The sequence below is a fragment of the Argiope bruennichi genome, chromosome 4, assembly GCF_947563725.1.
Source record: "Argiope bruennichi chromosome 4, qqArgBrue1.1, whole genome shotgun sequence".
Taxonomy (NCBI): Eukaryota; Metazoa; Arthropoda; class Arachnida; order Araneae; family Araneidae; genus Argiope; species Argiope bruennichi.
The window spans coordinates 30,126,372-30,146,743 of record NC_079154.1 but is presented as its reverse complement, the minus strand read 5'-3'; the positions used below and the strand labels follow the sequence as shown (position 1 = coordinate 30,146,743).

Here is a 20,372-nt window from a genome sequence, read left to right as displayed (position 1 = left end):
TTCAGCAAATAGTTCATTCAATCAAACAAAGGGAAGAAGTCAGAGAAGGGAGATGTAAAAGAAGTCAAGAAATAGGCTTCAAACAGAAAGTTTAATCGAGCGCAAAAATAGGCTTAACCATCGCCAGATGGGCAATCGTAACGACTTAACAATGGAAACGGTTATTCGTATCTTACAAAACTGCGTCTATAGTCTGTCTTAGGAAAAATTCCCCTTAACGACTCAAAAAAAAAAAAAAAAAAAAAAAAAAAAAAACTTTATAATGTTATCAATTCCATTTAAGTAGAATTTTTTTTCTTAATTCCAATAATATTTTAATTTAATTTACTGCCCACTCTAAAACAGTTTCTTAAAATATTACATTGACATTTAAATCCATCCATCCAAACATTCATTCGCATGCTTTTAACTCCATATTAGAATTTTCATTTTGTTTTATTTCGTAAATGAATGCTTTTGGCGACAAACTGGTTCGCAAGTAGTAATGCTCTATAAAATTTTCAACTATATATTTATGTGCCTTGATCTCTTAAGAGCTTTTTAATCAAAATATTTTTCAAGCTTCAAATTTCAATAATTGCATAACTCATATTGTAAGAAGCTTTACGATATTAAGCACATTGTAATATATATCTCTTTAATTTCCCCAGATTCCTGTCAGATCCCGTAAGATTTAATTTGAAGTGGACGTAAAAAAACTTCGATAAATACGAAAACTTTTTTTTTTTTTCTGAAACCGTACCTAATTTTTAAAATATGGCCAAAGAATATTTTTTAAATAATTTATCCAATATTTCCATGCCACATTCAATAAAAAAAATTTATGATTCATCATAAAATTCAGTTATACCTTCAAAAAGATTTAAAAGCTTGACAGTCTAATGTGTCAATTTTCTGACAACGGGGGGCACGAGGTTGAAAATTCAGTTCGAGATAAGATTTAGCATAAAAGTATTATACATTCAGAATGTTCACTTACGAAAATATTAAAGCGCAATGACCAGTTAATTTTTGGAAAATGGCCCTCAAACATTCAGCATAGCTTATATACTAATAATGAGTCGCCGCTTCCGAGGCGCGAGTAGTATACTGGTTAAGACACAGGCGTATTATTCAGGACACCCGCGTTCGATCCTGGTCTAGCATTTTTTGCTTTAAAAAAATTCTCATTGATTTCAAATTAAATCAACAATTTACAAAAAGTTTTAATTAATCTTTTTTTCGTTTTTTTTATGCAAAAATAAATATTTATTCACCTGATTCGCGGATTACAAGTTAATTTTTAAAGAAATATAAATATAAGTAAGAATGCATTTTTAAATATTCAGAATTATTTAAATTAAATTAGCAATTTAAAAATGATTTCAATTAAAAGATGAAAATTTAAAGATGAAAATCATTTTTATAAATAAAAAATAAATGTATTTTCTCTTAATACATATAAATTATTTTTTAAAAGAAAAATAATTACGTTCATGTATATTGTTCTTGCATTATAACTATAATTTAATTTTTAAGTTTTAAAATAATTATAAATCTAATTTTAATAATAAAAATATTTCAAAATAACTATTTTTATCTTAAAATCATTAAAAGCTTTATATTTTTGGATTTCAATAATGATAAATTACTTATAATAGCTCAACGAAGCTGTATTTATATCGGAAATTAAAGAGAGCAGCTGGAATACATAAAATTATATCCACAAACATTCAAAATGTTAATAATCGAAAAGAGAAAATAGAAAGCAGGTGTTAAATCATGGAATGCATAGGCAGATGGTTCAAAATTTTTAGTAACATACGATATGCTTTGTACGCTGCCCGATTTTCTGAAAAGTAACGTTATACAGTACACTCCCGATTATCTGCGGAATTGGGTGGCGCGGCCGCCGCGGATAACAAACATCGCGGATAATCCGAAAAAAGCTAAAAACGGGTGTAGAAAAAGAGAAAAAAGTCATTCCAACTTTGAAAAATCGTTTTATGTACAATAAAACGTAAAATAAACAGCAGGAAATGTATGTTTAACTAACGCTTAATATTTTAGCATATCACTCAAAACTAACCTAAAATGCATTTTGTTAATGAAAATAGAAAAGTGCTTTGTATTTACGAGAGGCGTCAAGGATACACAGAAAAATGAATACATATGTACTGTTTTAATACTGTAATGTATTAGGTAATGACAAAAGCATCACTGTAAAACTGCACCTTTTTGAAAAAAATCAATCAAAAAAAAAAAAAAAAAAAAAAAAAAAAAACTTTGTCTGGCAGGCGCGGATAACCCGCCAGCGGATAATCGGGAGTCTACTGTATTTTTTGAAAGTAAATGAAATTTTTTAAATCGATTCTTTTAAGGTTTCTCTTGTGGATAATCATTATTTATGAATTTTGCAATATGTCAAAATATATCTATCTTGTTTGAAATGTTTTTATAATTACCATTCTGTCTCTTGTATGCAATAAAAATTAATGAAATATTTTTATGGTGTCAGTAATTTAATTAACATTTATCATCATTTAAGTTATATATGTAACTATTTTTCATGCTTAAAAATAAAATTATAACTCAAGTATTATGTGAATGAATATTTGTTTTTGAAGGAGATTTATTTTTAAAACATTCATTTTTGATTGATAAAAGAGTTACATATTAATTAAAACTGTCTATAATTTTATGAAAATAATTTTTTGAAAGAAAAACACTTTCACGTCTTAATTTTTTTAAAATAAATTATAATTTAGGTAATAAGAGAAAATACATTTATTTTTCCATATAAAAATTATTATCATATTAATTGAAATTATCTTTAAAATGTTAAATTACTTTTTAAGTTATTCTGAATATTTAAAAGAACGCGATCATAATTGTAATAATTTTTTTTCTAAAAATTAAATTATAAACCAGGAATTAGGAATGAATTTTTAAAAAAATAAAAAACAGATTAATTAAAAATGTTTGCAAGTTGTTAAATTAGTTTGAAATAAATTAGAAAGAAAAAAAAAAGGAAAAGTGCTATACTAGGATCGAACTTGGGTCTCCTGAATGCTACGTCAGTGTCTAAATCATATACTATTCGCAACTTGGCAACGGTGACATTTAGTATATAAGCTATGCAGAAAGTTTGAGCGCCATTTTCTCAAAATTGACTGGCCATTGGGCTTTAATATTTTCGTGAGTGAACATTCTAAATGTATACTATTATTATACTAAATCTCATCCCTAATTGAATTTTCAACCTTATACCCTCTCCTTGTGAGATCAAGTCAGACTGAGTTATAAAACTTCTATCATTATTTTAGGACAATCAACAATTACATTATTTTAGACAATCAGTCTTGGGGAAAGTCATAGCTCTGAATATTCCTGAAAAACCAGTCCCAGAAGCGACTAGTAATATATGAAAAATCAATGACAAAAACTAGCTTTTTCATCTCTAAGTAATGCATGGTAATATTTCAGACAATATAATAAAATAAGCTATAAAAAATAAATATCTTATATAGACGAAGGAAGTATAGAATATTCCAACGAATGTGCATTTCATTAGGAACAATACTGTTTATAATATACTTTTCTTTTAGGTTACATTAAAAAAGGGAGTTTAACTATTTCTCCTGAAAAACAAATGAGGAGAAAACTGAATTCATATTTTTGAAACCTTTACTAAAGGGTACTAAAATTTTAAAGTCAGAAGTTTGGGAAGATTTTAATGAGGTGTATAAATTCGGTTATTATTAAAACCACACTCAACATTTGATTTACTTGGAAAAAATTGCTTTACTTTTCTTTCGCAGCATTGGAAATTCGGTAGATATTTAATTAAACAAATTCTGTCATCTTTTTCTCGCGCCTTTATTATGTTTCTCCATTTCCCTCCCTTTCTATTTAAACTTTTTGATTGCATAAAACATGAAAAGAATTTGAATGCGCTCCTAACCAATCACTTTTATGATACCTATTTATAAAATGATGATTAAAATTCATAAAATTAAAAATAAAAACTAATTACAATTCCCCAACCCCTTTTGTAATTTGATTTTTTATTCTAAAATGAATCAACGTCATATCTTACATGACACTATTTTTTACTAAAACTTAAGACAATAAAAAAAAAACTTATTTTCTATTAAAAGTGAAAGAAAAGCAAATAAATTTACCTTTGATATTAAGCCTAACTTGGTAAAAGTGAATTATAGTGTGCCCCCTGCTGCGCCAACAATGCCAAGTTGCCAATAAAGATGGCGGACAAAATAAACAAATAATTCCGAGGTTCATTTACGGTTACCATTTCCCGCCATATAATTAGGACTTTTTAACTTTTTACTGATAAGTATATTTTTGTTATTTTATTGTCCCCATACTGATCTTTGTCTTCTACAAATGCCTTTTAATATCTTCGGCATCTGTAGAAGGCACCATGCAGAATTTTTTAACTAAACAAAACATCCTACGGCTCCGTTAGCAGCGGGAGCGGGAACCTAGTAGCTTCGCTAGCATATTGAACATAAGGAAGGACTGTGTGGATAACAGAAACAGTACATAACCAAAAGAAAAGAAAGAACGGAGAAAGAAGCAAGCGAAATATTCTCCATACAAAATTTCAAACAACCATCCTTTTCCCAAATTCATCAACTCGTAAAAAAATATATTTCACTCACCCTACATCCATTCTGCCGGTTCGATATCAAACTATTCTCAATACAAAATTTCAAACAAGCATCCTTTCCTAAATTCATCAACTCGTAAAAATATATATATATATACATATTTAACTCACCCTTCATCCATTCTACAGGTTCGAAATACTCCCGACATAACAAATTATGAAGGGAACCAACCGTTAGAACACCAAAAGAATTACGAGAACTGCGGAGAATTCCATTGCAGCTGTCTTTTAAAGTGAGAATGCAGACGATTTTTTAAAGCGCATACTGATAATTAAAAATTGCAAAAGAATAAATATTTTCAGTTCGTATTTACATTAAAAAAAGAAAGAAAATAACTTTTAATTATAAGCTTAACTTTATTTATTTAATAAACTTTTAATTATAATAAAGAACAAAATTAAAATCTTTAATCGATATATTTTTAATATTTTTTATTTAACATTTTTCATAATACAGTTGTAGTTTATGTACGACTCAACCATTGCAAAAAGTAGTAAACAAACAGCATTAGGGTTGTTAGAAGAGCGTTCCGATGGGTTGCCATATTGGCGACAAACTCGGGGGCACACTATTCTTCACTTTATCCCCTAACTTTATGCACCCCAGCAGACTGCCAGGCCATCATCCAACTTGAATCGGAAAAATTGTTTTTAAATGACTTAAAAATATAATTTTGTTTGTTTGAATTCATAAATGTGCAACTGAAAAAATAACTACCAAATTTCAACTTTCATTAGGTTCTCGTGGTCATATACAGAAAAATATTAATTATCAAACATTATAAAGAAAAAAAAAAGATAAATTTCTTTGAAACTAACAATGCCGATTTATGGAATTTGAAATATCAATATTTTTAACGATTTCAGCTCATTACAATGGCTGTCTCGAGGAAAATGTTTTAATCAACAAGCTGTTTGGGCTCGAGACAATCGTTGGTTGTCTTAAAATAATGATATTTAAAGATTCATTTCAATTTTCGTCACAGAAGAATAGAAATTTTCTATTTAATACGTTAGTGTACCAAGAATACTTTACTAAATATGATGATTACAAGAGCAGAAGAATTGTACTAAAAATTTAGACATTTCAATTTTTTTCAGCAGCGCATTTATTAACCCAAACAAAGTAAAATATTGTTACGAATCTGTGATGCGGCTTCCCAGCATAGTGGGTTCCATATCCATAGGAGGTCCCAGAGCTTGGCGACCATTTGGCGACTTGGCGACGAATTTGGCGCCAAAATAGATTATAACCAAAACATCGAGAATTTTCCCGATCCGTCCAGTAGGAACCGAGATACGCCTCGAACGTTCCAGATTGGTTGAGAGGCTTTAGCCCCGCCTCCTGAGACCTATAAAAGGAGCTGCAGCTGCCGGGGAGTGGTCGTGAATTGAGTGGTAGTCGGAAGCGACAGAGAAGAGTAGTCGGGATCGACGGTAAAGAACTGGCCTCCCAGAGATACGCGGAGCAGCGACGGAGTGAAGCTAGTGCTGAACTAAGCTGTGCGTTACTGTCTGCAGTAGAGTCTGGTTGTATGCTGCACTTCTCGGCAGAAGATAATCGTCTTTTGTACTGTATATAGTTGTCGTCTTTGTGCTGTCCAGTGTGTCTTCGTGTAAATAAACGTCGTTGTTTTAATTTTCTACTGCCGCCTGCTGATTGAGCGTTCTCTACACCATATAACTCCCACTATCCAAACGAACCCGGAAATTTCGTAGCAATATTATGAATTGTAATACTGCTTTTCTAAGCAATAAGTATCTTTGTAAGGAAGATAATATTACAGATACCTCTAACGGATGCTGAATAGATGTTATCCGGTCTTGGTGACAAAAATGAAGAATCCAGGATATTTGCGAAAATTTGCTATAGTTCCATTAAAAATCGAGTTCCAGTATTTGTTCTGGAACATTCGATGCAAAAACACTCGCTACAAAACCCCAATAGATTAAATAGAGTAGTCTAGTGGAGAAAGTAGCCGAATTAAGTCTAAGCGAGTAACTGAGGAAGTCTTGTGTGTGCTAATTACTGGAAGAGTTGTTCTGTATACTCTTCGTCGCTTTAGTGAAACATACTAACACAATTCAAAAGAAACGCAAAAATAACCACAACAACATCACGCAATACCATGCAATGCAATGTTTTACAGAATGAGTTTCGCAATGTTGAAATTTTTGCTTCGAATATAATTCCTTTGTTCATGTTGACTTGACAAAAAAAAATATTAATGCTCACAATTATAGTGCAATTTTATACCCTCGCTCCCCATTTTTCTCCCTACTTTTTCACTAAGTTTATCATTTTTGTTATGCAATTTTTTACTTAACCTTTTTGGTTCCAACATTAATAATGTAACAGAATTGTTATATAATTTTCTTTCGATTAATATAATGAAATTAAGAATCATAGAATTTGCACACTCCTGTAATCCTTACACGAATTGCATTTTTTATATCTAAAATAACATTTTCTGTAATAACAAGTTTCTGACACACCTTGTAATTGTGAACTGTGGTTAGGTGACTAGAACAATATCTGGTTCGCTTTTAGAAATATATTGTCTTGCTTTATTATAAGAGACCTGACTCTGTCAATTTAGTAATGCTCCCAATAAATAATTAAAAATATAACCCGATAATTTAGATTTTACTGAAATTTAATCGAGAAATTACTACTCATAAGATTTTTTAAATGATTTTAAAGCAAAATACTCCATGTCAGAATAACATTTTCCGAATTTCACAGTTTTGAATCTAGTAAAAATGGATAAAGCAGAAACTGGGAAATCGTACCCAACAAAAGAATTACAATATTAATACCTGGAGAAAATAGAATTCAATTCTTTCAAAATGAAAAATTTTATTGTGTAATATTTTATTAAAATCTCAAATGGTCAAAGTAATTTAAAATTGAAAGAAAAAAAGTATTCATTCTAAATTGTTGTATATCAGTTATATTTTGCATTGAAAGAAAGATATCTACCGTTTGACTGTTATTTGTTAATAACAATCAAACTATAGGTATTTAACAAATAACAAAAAGTATAAGTTTTTGTTATTAAAAATAAAAAGGATTTTTTTCTTTGCGTTTTACGAAATACAAAATAAGTTTACAATCATGAAAAAAAAAAAAAAAAATCACATTTTACGAAAAAGAATAAGTTTATGTTTTACGAAAATGATATTTTTTTTTTTTTCGAATTTTGAAAAAACTGTGTACAAATTTAGTTAAAATTTAACAAAATGTGGCAAGGTAAAATCAAATGAATATTTCCATAAAGGATAATCTGTAGAACTTTAAAATAAAAAAATTCTATACAGTAAAAGTTTTTTTATAAAAAGGGCTGTAAAAAAAAATTAGAATTTTAAAGTAAAAATAAATTTAAAAAAATAGCTTTTCATGCCAATATTTTTATTCGGCAAAGCAATGAAATTAATTTGAAATCTATGCTAATCAAAGATATTGATTCTCATTTTTGAAATTCTTTCTCAATAGATACCAAACAAGAATAGTTAAATACCTACTGAAAAAGTTAATAATATCTCCTAAGTATCTATTAAGAATTTTTAAGTATCTACTGAAAAGTGTTAAACAAGAATTAAACACCCTGAACACACTTCTCATCTCAGAAATATTACTCATATATGATTAATCTTAATATAAATAAAATTCATTGTGGTTATGTATTGTTACAAACCTGTAATTTTTGCTTTCCAGCAAGAATAGTGTTATTGTAAGAAAGGCCGTTTTACGATCAGCCCTGTAGGTGTTGTTCGGGTGCCACATCAGTGATCTCAGAGCTTGGCGGAAAACTTAGCGATCATTTGGCGACAAAATGGATATTACTGGGAACTTCGAAAATTTTATCGTTCTATCTAATAAGAACTGAGATACGCCTGATTGGTCCGAAAACCTTCTCGGCCCGACCCCGGGAACTATATAAGGCCGGCAGTGCCAAGCCGGAATGAATTGGAATGAACCAGAATCGGAGTTGGAGTCGAATACAAGAAACCAGTCGTCGAGATGAAGCAAAGCATCGACGGTATAGTCCGACGAAATGGAGCTCAAGCTATTGCTGAACTGAGCTGTGTGCCGAGTCCTTGTTGTTTATTGTGGAAGCAGCATCGAATCCTGAGGAGCAGCCAGTCGTGTAGTAGTGTGTTGACAGCTGGATACAGCTAAAGCAGGGAGACAGTGGAGAATTTGCAGCTGTATGGAGAGACCGTAGAGCGAAGCTCCGAGGATCCCCTCTCCTGCTCAATTCTATCTGGCCGCTCTGTGCGCTGTGGTCGAATACTACTTGTGGGCTACTGTTTGCTGTAGTATGCTGCTGTGTTGCTTGCCCTCGTCTCGGCTATACATAATTGTCGTCTCTGCGATAGTGACTTCGTGTAAATAAACGCCGTCGTTGTTTTCTACTAAAGGACTGTCTATTTCAGCGTCGACCAGCAAATCTTTAAAAGAACCCAGCAACGGAAGTAATGAATCCGTAAAGCATGATCAACATCATCTCCTAACGACATGGCCATTTTCACCCAAACTTTGCACACTTATTCTTTAAGTCCAGAAAAAGAAAATCATTAACTTTTCAAATAGCAAAAGAAATTAAATACTCAATTAATAAGAAAGTTTAATAGACAATTACCATTTTTCTACAGTACCTTTGGAGTTAATTATTATTAGAAATAATTTAACACCACCTTAAAATTCAAGAATTTTCCTTTTCAGGAATACCAAATTTTCTGTTCTTCCCAAATGTTTCTTCAATTTTTTATTAACTCTTTTAAATTTTAATGCAGACGATTGTGAAATTCTGTAACAAGACTCTAATCTACTCAACTCTTTGAAATTTCTGTTTCTTATGTTTTGGACTTTTATTCTTTATTAGTTTAAAGTATTTATTTAATGGCGCCTATAAGAAGTGAAAGAAAGAACTGATAAATTCTTTCATTTTCAAACGACTGCTTCAAAGCAATTAATTAAGTAGTGTGGTATAATAAACTGGATTGTGTGTATTATAACAATCTGTAAAAAATTTTTACAGTAAAAAATTACAAATGAAAATAAATCAAAGTAAATGGACGAATAAATCTAATCAAAAGTTAAACAGAATTATTCTAAAATATATGATGCATTTTTATCAATAAGAAAGTAATTTTAAATAGTTTTTGTAATGGAATAAGCATATTAAACTGGCATATGAAAATGATAGCAGTAAAAAAATGAGAATAATAAACAAGTATAAAGATATCCAAGATCAAAAGAAATGCATATTGAAAGTATCCTTTTTGCAATAGATGCAACCACTATTAGTCACACAAGAAAGTTGCCACACTAATTGTCAAACACTAGGAAAAATCACAGGTATCTCATATGTTCTCAGCAGCAACTCATAATCTAATCAATCGATTACTGTCAGAATAGAATGAGCTTTTATAAGTCAAATTCAAAACATACTTCCAAAAGGAGAAATGCATACATGACAAATCTGGCAATCATGATGACTAAGATCTACCCTTTCTTATCCAACAGAAGCCATAAAATGTATTGATATTATATCTGAAGTGAGCAGACTTTCCATCATATAACTACATCAGTGAATTAGTGGAAAAAGTATCAGAAAGCAGTTTTATCAAGATACCAAATTGAAAGAAGCCATATTTACTATATTCAACCCACAAGATAAAATGCACAATCCCCCTACTACTCCTATTTGTGAAGAAGCAATAGTTGTGCTATAAACAAATATTAATGAGGATATTTGATTTCTAATATGAATATTGTCTTATGCTATACAGATCATGATGCACTTGAAGATGATAACTATGAGTATTCAGCATATTTGAGCATGCAATTAACTTCAATTATATAACTTCAATAAAATGCAATTCAGGATTGCATTTTATCATTTCATCTAGAAATTTTCACACATATATTTCATTACAAAATTTGAATATTTTGTTCCTCTTTAATTAATTTCATATTTTTTAAGTCATCCTTCATACAATTGCATGAAGAAAGAGCTTATGATTTCAATCAATTAATTTACTGAAATTATTCATAACTTATTAAAATTTCATTTCACATTATGGAGTTTTACAAATTATTACATTTGTGAATTACCAAGTAAAACACAGATGTGGTTAAAAACAGTATATATATATATATATATATATATATATATATATATATATATATATATATATATATATATATGTAATGATATTTTAAACTTAATTTAATCCAAATTAATTTCCAAAACTTTACCTTAATTTAGCCCTTCCTAACTTCATTCTAAAATATTCTCTTATTTCGTGATCCAATTCCACTTTCAGTTTAATTAATCCCTTTTTAAAAATAATGCGCCATCAAGAACTACGTTTCAAATGAGAGTGATACTTCATTTGAAACCCTTGAAGTACCCTTCATCGGTACCCTTGAACAAGTGTCAAAGGTCATTCCCTCGGCGCGTGGCCGGAAATCCTATGTTATATAAGGCAAGTCAACATCTGTTCGTCCCTTTTTTCCCTTTTCTTACTTCTGTGTGTGCGTTTTCTTGTATATAATCATGCCTGCCACTTGGAATAGAATAAAACGTAATTAAAAATACCAAGTTTCTTCACTGTTTCGAACCTGCATTCTACTTCAATCAAAATATATTACACACACACACATATATATATATATATATATATATATATATATACATATACATATTCTACAAAAATTAATTGTGAAATACAAAAGCATTAAATTTTCAATTTATAAGAAAGCCTAGATTTATTGTATTATTGGGACTAACAAATAACTGCATGGATTAGGTAGTGAAGATATAAGATGTAATTATGTAGCAACATATCGACTATCCGCAAATATAAACAAAATGAAGAATAAAACATACAATTGCATTTAATTGAAAAACTTTAATTTTTAATATAGTTATCACATATCATGCAAGTGATTCAAAAGAGCTCTTGTAAACTTTAAGAATAAAGGTGAAGCATACAAAAGAAAATCAATTTTACATAAAAATACAAAAGCGAGAGGATGAAATGTTTATGCCAAAGGATATAATGTCAGATCAAAAGAAATTTTTACATTATGAGCTATCAATATGGAATTCAAAAAAATATACCAAAAATAGAAAGGAGTTATATAATAATGCTAAAATGAAAGACATGCATTTAATATATAAAGGGGCTAACAGAAATCATGCATTTCTAATTCGAACGATTTTCCAAAAAATATGTGCCTTTCCAGGAACTATTAGCATATTTGAACTGTTAGCAGTCATTAAGAGGCCCCCGAAAGTTCAACCTGTACACCTTTGAAGTAGTATCTTTTATAATTAATCCTCAGTTTGGTCGGGAGTAGGTGAATAGTCAAGAATGCATACATGCTTCTGCTACATTCATATTTCCCATTATCTAGGCAATACTAATCAGCAATAAATATTGGAATTTACAACTTAGAACTTAAATTTAGTCTTACTTTAGACTTTAAATTTAGCCTTGAAAGCCACAACTATAGTAATTGCAAAGAAATTCAATATACTCAGAATTATCTCTTTTAATTGAGTGATTTCTGATATATATATATAGACAGAGACCAAAATGTTCATATAGGAAATCTGGTCTGCCATCTATAATAACAAATTTAGTCAGTACTTTCAGAGTATCCCAATTTAGAACATATATTTGAAAGAATTTAGAACTCTTTGGCAACCCTTTCAGCACAAAATATATAGTTTTACCCCCAATTAGTATATGCAATTCCTAATTATAAAATTTAGTAGGATTTCTATTTCAATTTAGAACATAGAAGTTCTGAGTTTTGGGAGGTACCAGATATTTACTTAACAAGCAATTCTTTGGAAAAATGAAGCTTTTATAAAAACAAGTAAGAAACCTTAACAGAGCAAAATCCTTTTGAACCTTTAAATTCTAATTCTTAAATGCTTCATAAATATCTAAGAAATACTTCCTAACTTCCCTGACTGAACTAAAATCCTAAAAATCTCATCTAAAAACTCATCCTAAAAAAATGTTATAACATATATGCATTCTCTTTTCAAGAAGTAAAAATACTTCTCAAAAACAACTTTTAATACAAATACACATTTAGGTACACTTTTTCACATTTCATTAATACAGATATATATTGCACAAAGTATTGCCACCCTGTCCTTATGTTTTATGGATGTACCATGCAATAAATCATATGTTCATATATGCAATATATACTGCCAATATGCAACTATTTAAGTAAAAAAAATCAAAAGTGATTAAATATGAAAGTTTTCAGAATTAAGAGTAGAGATGGATAAATGAAGACATTCTACAGAAAATTTTACTTATTAAATATCTACAATATTTATTCCATTACTTTCAAACTCATTATACTTCCTCGTGGAACTTCCTCCCCCCCCCCTCCATCTTCTCATCAATTTTAAAATTGACTGTCTTTCAACAAGCTAAACATCTATACAAAACTGATCTCCTATGCCAAGAACAATTTTAAATTATTTCCAAAGTACCAAATGATAAACTTGATTACAATTAGTAAAACTTTATTAGAAATTTTATGATTTTTTTTCCAAATTCAAATATTTTGTCATCTTATTATTCCAATTAAATTTACTTATCCACATCTCAGTTTATCTACATTTCGAATGGGTGACATAAAAAAAAAATATTTTTCTTTAAATCATTTTTACTGATTAGAGCAGTTATTAAGCATCAAAAATATTTAATTTAGAGCAATTTTGAAGAAAGATTTTAGATTAAAAATTTATCTGTTTAGAGAGGCTTCATTACTGAGGAAAATTTTACTTAAAGAACAGTTTATGACATTTTAATAACAATGTAATATTTAAAGACATTCAAGTATTATTAATCAATTAGTTTTTAAATATTCCCTTTGAATGCATTTAAGAAAATAAAACATAATAGTAAAATATGAGGAGGTAACAATTCATCATAGGAATTGATCACTAAATTTTAAAAAATATATATATATATTATTTAATTGCAACTGATTACAAATAGATTTCTTTGCTCTCTTGAGCTATCACTCAATATATTAATTAGCAGTATTAATAATAATTATTATATTATATGGATTTGAACCTACACAAGAAAAAAATACAAAAATTAACAGGTTAAATAGGTGAGGAAAATTGAAAACAAATATTCTGAGATTTCAAATTAAGAATTTCAGCATCTTGCACAATTCTAGCATTTTATATAGTCATTTAACACAGCATTTTATATGTACATTTAACCATATCACATTCCAGAATCAGAGCATCACATTTTAGAATCATTCTAAAATAAAAATCTTACCTAACAATGCCTTTATACAATCCTTTCACAGGGTATTGTGGATGATGGAAAAGCCCAAAGCAGTTGCACAGATGCTGCAATGTTGAAATATCTTCATCATTTTCCTGATAGAAGAATACAGCCAAAACTTTGCTTGGTAGACTGAAATAAATATGAAACATACAAAATTTACTATCTCATTAGATATTAAAGAAGCAATATTTACATAAAATAACAGTTGTTTTTTCACAGAAAAAAAAAGGGGGGATACGTGAAAGTACTTATATTACCTGGTAGAATTACTGACGAAAAGGGGCAATTCCTCTACTACTTTCATCTGGAAATGCTCTTTGTCATGGAGACACTGCTTCATTGAGTCAATATCAAATGCTAACATTGCAGCTGATCGCAGTAGGCTTTCAATTTCTCTGTCATAGTCTTCATGTCGTAATTTTTCAGGATATTTTAGTAGTATATTCTGTTCACTAAAATGTAAATAAAATCTTATGACTAAAATTCATGGACAATTACAATTTTTGCCAAACAAAATTATACTCCATTTATTATGAGTGTTTCATATGCTTAGTAATAGATGCAAATACTTTTTGCCACTGATATAGTCAGATATAGAATAAGCATTTACAACTTCAAAAAAATTATTTTTTAAATAAAAAGAATATTATATTTATAACAGCAAAATTAGAGGAGGAATTACAAAAGGGTGTGAGGATAATAGATAGTATCATGGAAAAATCATACATTTTTTTTAAAAAAAACCAAAAATACAAATAGTTTCAAATATATTATTATAACAAAAGATTGCAGCAAATTAAAAAAATAGTAAAGTAAGTTTTTTTAAAAAAAAGAATCAACTAATTTTAATATAAAAAATAATGTTGTAACTATATTATTTTAAACAATATTTTATATAGAATGGAATATTAAAGAGAATTCTGAAATTTCCATTTTTAAATAGCAAATATTTCATTTGATTTATATTCACTATATGCCCTGTCTTTTTATAAAAATTTCCCAACCTCTCTCTCTCTCTCTCAAAAAAAAAAGAGAATGAAATTAGTTTTTACATTGTTATATAACATTCTACATTGTTCTACACAAATATTCCTACAATTGATTATCAATAACAGGGAAAATTTAAAATATTATATTCATCCAATCTGAAGCTACAAGGAGTAAACCTTGAATATTAAAAAAACTGTATAATAAACTACTATAAATGTCTTATAATATATATACGATAATACTACAAGGAAATTTTTTTCAGTAATCATTATAAAAATTCTTTGCTAAGACTATAAATGAGACATATTTTAACACACTTTACACTCCTTATAAGATCACATTACCTTTTTTTTTTATGGTATATGATAGAAAGACAATAATAAAATTGATTCACAAGAGATCAGCAGTCTTTTTCTTACTAATTTATGAAAAGAAATTTCTTCCTTCAAAGTTCTCAGAGCAAAGTAATTCTTAATTACTTTGACAATCTACTTTAAAATTAGAAGTGAATACAAAGCTAATGAATAAATGAGGTTACATCAAAAACAAAACAGCACAAGCAAAAAATAAAAAGAATTTACTTCATTTACATTACTTACTATGTAATTGTTCTGTCATGAGACAAATACATATGCGAGACATTTTGGTTAGATGTCTCATTGGTCAAAGGAGCTGCAAGAGTAACACGAGAAACATCAGGAACAAGGCTGATACCAGAAATCTCAGAAGAAATGTACATAGGATCAACTTGAGAACTGAAAAAAAGGGAAGACAAACTGTAATTCAGAGTTAAAATTACAGCATTATAAATATATATCAAATATTAAAATCATAATAATAATCCCACAAGTGAAAACAGAATATACTATATTTAAACATATTAACAGTTATGCAAGACTTTTCAAACAATGTATTAATACATGTATTTGCAATTCAACTGCAAAAACTTTGGAAGAAAATGGATAACCAGACAAAATTAATACAATCTCCAGAAAATCACTATCCTTAAAGTTACTTATTTCGTATTTCACGAAGACGCCAATACCTCCAAATACACTGCTAAGCATTTTGCAGTAAATATCTTCATCATAATATTGATGACTATCATTATTAGACATAGCACGACAAAGTTATTTCTTAAAGTCAAGTTATTCCACTTCAAACCAGGTATCATAATTAAAGATTTCTTTTTTTTTTTTGACTACATAATAACATTTAAAAGATAATAACTATAAAGCTTTGAACTTCAAGTGCCCATATTAGATTCTTCTTTATAAAATTTATATGAAAAAAATTCTGAAACCATAAGTCATAATCATTTTTTACATCTTGGAATATTAAATATTGAAGGGAAAAAAAAAGGTAAACTTAATTTTAAAATTCTTTGTTTTAGAGAAAATGAAATTATTGTTTGATATCAAATTTGATTACCTGACAACCGAAATGCAATACTCACAATGATGAGTATTATTTTGAGAAAAAATAAACAAAATATTCAATTTTAAAACTGACATTTTGCTATCACTTAATAAAGTGAAAATTTCTAATGTAAATTCGTTTTCTTAAAATTATGTAAAAAAGGTCCATCAAAAACTTGAATATCCATTTCCATCAATGTTACTTTTACTCTAATTAATTCCATTTCTAACAGAAATAATATCACCTTCACAAAGGTATCATTTAACAATATTTATGGAACTGATTAAGAGTTTTGTAAGGTACAAATATTAACTAATCTACAGAGGGCAATACTGGCAGTAATTGAAAATCATTTCAGGGATATAAGCATATACAATATGATAATAATACTGAAATGTAAATTCTAAATTTAAAAATTGCAAGAAAAGTTCTAAGGTGTATTTGTTGAGTTTGATGATTATTATTAGAAACAATCAAAAGTAAACTGTTTAAATACTTAAGACAGAAATAATTTTAAATAGATAACTTAAAAACTAATATGAAATGAGAGAATAAAACAATTTTAATAATTTAAGATTTCAAAAATACACTTATTACTCTAAAAAATTTTAAAAAAAGAAAATTTACATTTTTATTTTTTACTTCTAGAATTGAATTCCTAATTTATTATAAATATTACGGTGTCATTATTTTTTCCTTCTAACATTATTAAGAAGTTCTTCAGGCATGGATATTAAAATTAGTGAACCTATCAACAGACAATTAAGTTCTAAAAATATTAAAATGATGCATCACAATCAAGAAAACATTAGTACAAAATTTGAAAATTCAGCACATCGGCGATCACCACAAGCATGAAACAAATTAAATTGAGAAAAGGACAATGCTGTTCCATAACTTACTCATTTTGACACCACGATTTTTGAAAAAAATCTCGTCGTACAAGCATTGCAACTCCTGAGAAAGACTCAACACGATATACTACACTAGGATCACCAGATACACCTTTAAAACCTGAGAATAAGCACAAAAATTTCAAATGATATCTTTCACTCTTTCTAAACACATATACAGAAAAAAAAAAGATTGCAAATAATTAAAAGATTTCCCTCAATAAAAATTTTATTTCAGAGGGTGGGAAAAATTTGAATCACTTTTTTTTTCTAATATTCCAAGTTCACTGGCATTTTTTTATATTCATTTCAAATATTCAAAACAAAAGTTTAAGAATTTTGAGTATTTCATATCCCATATTTGATAAACAAATCTAAAATCATCTAAAATGTCTCCATCTATCACATAAAGTGAATGAAAACTGCTCTATTCATAACAAATATATGTATTAAAATTTATCGTTTTATACAAAAGGTTCTTTAACAAAGACACAATCCAAATTGCTTGGAATAAGGAAATACATGAAATTATTTTCTAATATTTACCATTCTCATTGAGAGCAGAAATTGATAGAATGGTTGAATCTGATTCTAAAATGGATAGTAGCTGCCCCATGAAGAATAGAAAATCAGGTGCCAGAATAGCATTCTCTCCAATAAATAGTAAATCTTTCTAAAAAATTTATTATAAATAAATAAATAGTTTTTTTAAACAAGAATAAGCATTTTAAGTATGAATACAAGAATAAAGAGTATTTTAAAATGCTTCATTTAAAATGTAATCAACCTTAAAATTAAAAAGCAATTAAATTATGAAAATTGTAAATGGAATGAAAAAAATTTATTACACTAAATAAACATTGCTAATTTCAATTATGATTTAGGAAATTAAAGTAGAAAATTAATTATATATGATTCACAGAATTTATCCACAAGATAACTTTTTTACATAACACTTTTTTCAAAGAATTTTAAAACATTATTTTCAAAAACTAAATTATGAAAATTAGTAATCTTATGATAAAAATAATAATTTTAACCATGATTCAGTCTATATTTATTTTAAGCATTATTTTTGTCTCTTTGAATTAATGCCTTAAAGCATTAACACTTTCAAATATGAGTTACTTCTGCTCTAATTCTGCTTCTGGACTGAGAGCTTTCATAAGTTACATATTTTTCAAATTCTTAAAAGATAATAAATCCTAATAGTTTTTAATTTAAAACTGCTTTTATTGCTAATGTAAAAACTTATTGAATGTATTAAAAAATTACTATTTAATAAAAAATTATTGAAAAAAAATGTTCCACAATATATATATTTTTTTCATTTTAGATGAATATGAATAAAAATTTATTAAAATGGTGGATGTATATTATATAAATAAGCCTTTATTCAGTGAAATTTGATTTTTCATGGTGAATTTTAAAGCATAAATTTGGTGAAATAGCGACATCATAAGATTTGTGATCAGTTCGAGTTTATTTCCTCAATCTTTTTAGAATTTCTGTCTAATTTACTGCTACCGTTTAACCGTTTACCATTTAAAGTTCATAAATAACAGCTAAATAACTCATATAAAAGTTTATAAATAACATCTCGAATGTATATAATTAATAATTTTACAGTTTAAAGATTTTTAAAAAAAAAGTTAACTTGAGATTTCAGTAAGTTTGTGTCACTGAGAACAGTAACCTAACATTGAGGCTAAGACTTTGGAAGGCAAGCTTACAACACTAAGAATTATTTTGTTGAAAAAGTCTTGAAGTAGTTGTCTATTGGTGTCATTTAAAAACAGAAAAAGGGATTAAATTTTTTTAATATTCAACCTAATTTATGCAAAGATCATATTGAATACCTAAGATAGGTATTCTACCTTAGTAAATATACCAATGAAATTATTTTCTACTATAGCTATGGTATATGAAATAATTTAAAATAAACAAATAATTTAAAGTGAAAACAATTACTAATAGACTTTCTTCTTTATATGTTTGTAAACATATGTCAAAATAATCACCAGTTTTAAAAAAGAAATACTATGGATAAACCATCATAATTTTTTTTAGTATTAATTCTCATCAAAGAAAATAAATAATGAAAAATTAACTTACAGCATCAGGAAAAAGTAAGTTATGGAGCTCAAAAGCTTCTGCTATCCTTTCTAAGAAAAAGATGTGCATCAGATTAAAATGTTGGTAATGAAATTAACAAAATGTAAATGAGAAAATAATTTGAAAAATATCAACTGATCCAAAATTTCAATAAATAAATATTTCAAATTTTTTTTAACAGTGGTTATTTTAAAAACAGCAGCATTTTCATTTGCACCATTCCTAATTGAAACTGTATTTACATCAATCTATAGAGTGCAATTATATTTTATATAATCACAGTACATTTAAATTTATAACATTACACAAGACATTAATATAATATTATACAATCACAGTACATTTAAAATGTATACTATACAATTACAATAGATTTAAATTTTATACAATCATAATATATTAGTTTACAAAGCATTCCTTTTTTTTTTAATATTATTAAGTTTGTAATAATAAATATTTTTACCACAGTCAGTTGAAGGTATAGATAATTCTTCAGACATGAAACCAAATAACTGAGATAAGTTCTGAACCATAGAATTTTTTGCTAAGTGATATACCTGCACCAAAAGGAAATAAAAGAGCTTAGTGTAATTTATTTTTTTAAATACTGGGATTATGCTTAAAATACATATACAGTCAAAAAATATTTTTTTTCATTGCATAACAAATAGATGAAAAATCTTTGATAAAGTATTACAATTTACTATATGGAATTATTTATACATTCCAAAATTTTATAGATAAAATAAAGGCATTTTTAAAATATTGTAAATTAGAATTAGAAATAAGTAATATCAAAAAGTTAACAATGATAATAAATATAAAAGCTCTATAATTTTACTAATTTATTAAGATACAACTGCTATCTTCACAATCAATCTCATTTTAATACAATCAAAATTTACAACTTCACATAGTCAGAATTA

General features: G+C 27.7%; 1 protein-coding gene across 1 annotated transcript in view; it reads right to left on the bottom strand.

The window, feature by feature from the left end:
* The window catches only part of LOC129966760 (protein O-linked-mannose beta-1,2-N-acetylglucosaminyltransferase 1-like), a 108,120-nt gene that overhangs the window by 71,703 nt on the left and 16,045 nt on the right, over window positions 1-20,372 (bottom strand). Inside the window, exons 14-20 of the mRNA XM_056081319.1 lie at window positions 19,910-20,003; window positions 19,447-19,496; window positions 17,878-18,004; window positions 17,341-17,452; window positions 15,619-15,774; window positions 14,287-14,481; window positions 14,018-14,158 (exon numbers count right to left, since the gene is read on the bottom strand). Of these exons, the coding sequence (XP_055937294.1) occupies window positions 14,018-14,158; window positions 14,287-14,481; window positions 15,619-15,774; window positions 17,341-17,452; window positions 17,878-18,004; window positions 19,447-19,496; window positions 19,910-20,003 (875 nt within the window). The remainder of the gene's footprint in view (window positions 1-14,017; window positions 14,159-14,286; window positions 14,482-15,618; window positions 15,775-17,340; window positions 17,453-17,877; window positions 18,005-19,446; window positions 19,497-19,909; window positions 20,004-20,372) is intronic.